The 2,190-nt window shown below is 38.9% G+C and overlaps 1 protein-coding gene across 1 annotated transcript in view; it reads right to left on the reverse strand.

The window, feature by feature from the left end:
• Window positions 1–390: 390 nt before the first annotated feature.
• Window positions 391–2,190, reverse strand: part of MAPRE1 (microtubule-associated protein, RP/EB family, member 1) — a 35,810-nt gene continuing 34,010 nt past the window's right edge. The window contains exon 6 of the mRNA XM_012665719.1: window positions 391–2,129. Within this exon, the coding sequence (XP_012521173.1) occupies window positions 2,073–2,129 (57 nt within the window). The 3' untranslated portion in view covers window positions 391–2,072. The remainder of the gene's footprint in view (window positions 2,130–2,190) is intronic.

The following is a 2,190-nucleotide window of genomic DNA, read 5'->3' on the forward strand; positions in this document are numbered from 1 at the left end:
AATTTTAAATTATTTTATAGGTTGAGATTATGTTAACTGCCTTTGAAACACACTGTCAGGAAAAACAAAATATCTCCCACGGTCATCTGCCAAGCACTGTTCTGCTACATTTCTCAGGAAGAAATGGCCTGAAAAGGCTTCACAGCAGCTAGGCCATACTGCTATGACAGGAAAAACCTCTCATAGCAATATGAGAATTTAAAACAGCAGGAGGCTGAGAAATATAATGTGAAAGAAGAAAAAAGGAAGCAGGCCTAGAAATCAGCACATCTGAAAAAACAGTGAAGGATTTGAAAAGATCAGTCCTAATTTAAGAAAGAAGCACTGTTACCTTAGCACTTGAATCTAAAAGCATATATCCAGGGCAAGACAAATTTCAGAAGACATGACACTCTTGAAATGCAGAATTTTATTTAGAAATTGTTTAAAGTAGAAAAAAACCCTGTCAAGAAAGACCAGGTGGAAAATGGGTTCCCAATAAAATGGAATTTTAGGGCAACAAAAGTCTAAAAGGCCACAAAAGAGAAATAGCACCACTGTCATTTGAACAATGGCTAGTTACTTGCATTTTTTGGCATTGTTAATCAATGAATCTGGGTTTTCCTCTCAATTCCACACAGAGCATGCACTACACAATTTTATCATAAAATACTTGCTTTCTACACACATTTTAGGACAAGCTACCACCAGAAACAAATCAATACAAATACATCAGGGGCTGAACAATCTCAGTAGTGGGTGACACACATTTTGCAGAACTCTGCCAAACAAAGGGATTGAATAGGCTGTGGGCAAAGAAAATGAGGGAGAGTTAAGGAAGGAAATATTTTAAATATTAATAATTAATTCAGACATGGTACTGTATTTTCTGCAAAAGAAAATTAACATTTAGTAACACACTAATGAATTTTATCTCCAAAGAGATTAGTGCACTGGCAAAGTATTCGGCTAACAGTGGAGAGCTATGGGCAGCAGATACCAAAAACACCCCAGCCTTGCAGATCCCAAATAACAATGGCCTTCACTGATCACTTCCTTTGCCAGAGGTCCAGAAAAAACTTGCAGCATGATCACCTGCCTGCTGCACTTTCAACTCTAAGCAGCAAACTTTAAGGAGCCAAAGAGGAGTCCCCAGTGGGCAAGGGGAACAGAGAAGAGAAACATGTTAAATGTAAACCTAAGACAGTAAAATGGGACACAATCCCCATTCAAATCCCAGAGATGTGGGCAAGTCCCCAAAAGTAGTTGTTAGATTAAAAAACTGGACACACCTCAATTCCCAAAAAGCATAATACATAGAAATCTCAGGGATAATCGGAAAAGTTGTTAGAGAAATGCTCAATGAAAATCGAGCTCTTCAACTCACAAAATCTCAGGGCTGAAACACCCTCTATTCATCCGGGCAACAATGCCTCTTGCTTTTTTAGCAGGGATGCAATTGGTCAATGACACCAAATGGCTTTACAGAGCAACTTTTTAAACTTTCCTTTTGGGCCAAAGCCTAGGCCTGTGAGGATTCAAGCAGCCCTGTAAGACCCGTGACAGCAGTTTCCAAAGGTTCTGAGGTCTGGCCCTTCCTTTCCAGATACAATGTCAAACACATAAAATCTCCTGTCTTGTTATATTTTATACTTTGAAATATGGAAGCATATTTTAAATACTCTTAAGGCATTTATTTATTACAATGTTCTCTGCCAAAATTTCACATTAGCTTAAAATTCAATTCAGTCTTTACATTTCTCTACTGAGGTCACCACCTCAGTGTATTACATAACACCTTCTCCAGCGATCAGTGTGACCCGCATCCACACGGTGAGCCCCATGGCAGCCTCTCTGTTCCCCCAGGTGAACCAACTAGATGTTAATACTGCTCTCCTAGAAAGGTAAAAGCTCCTAACTCAAACTTATTGGAAAAGGAGTGAAACTTCTGCAAAGTGCACTTTAAGAAGAGGTACTTTTTGCTTATGAAAAGAAACCAGTGAGTCCTCTAAGAATAACAAAAGGGAGTATTTTACAGTTAAGCACATGATTTGGAGTGAAGAATTCGGATGTTGTTGTGCTAGTCCAGGCTGTTAATACTCTTCTTGTTCCTCCTGTGGGCCCCCTTCATCAGGTATCACAAAGCCTTCCTGAAATGGAAAATTGAGAAAGAAAAGCTATCACTCAACACTGATACAAAGTTCAATTTCT

This window comes from Propithecus coquereli, unplaced genomic scaffold (genome assembly GCF_000956105.1).
Source record: "Propithecus coquereli isolate 6110/MARCELLA unplaced genomic scaffold, Pcoq_1.0 Scaffold122, whole genome shotgun sequence".
Classification (NCBI taxonomy): domain Eukaryota; kingdom Metazoa; phylum Chordata; class Mammalia; order Primates; family Indriidae; genus Propithecus; species Propithecus coquereli.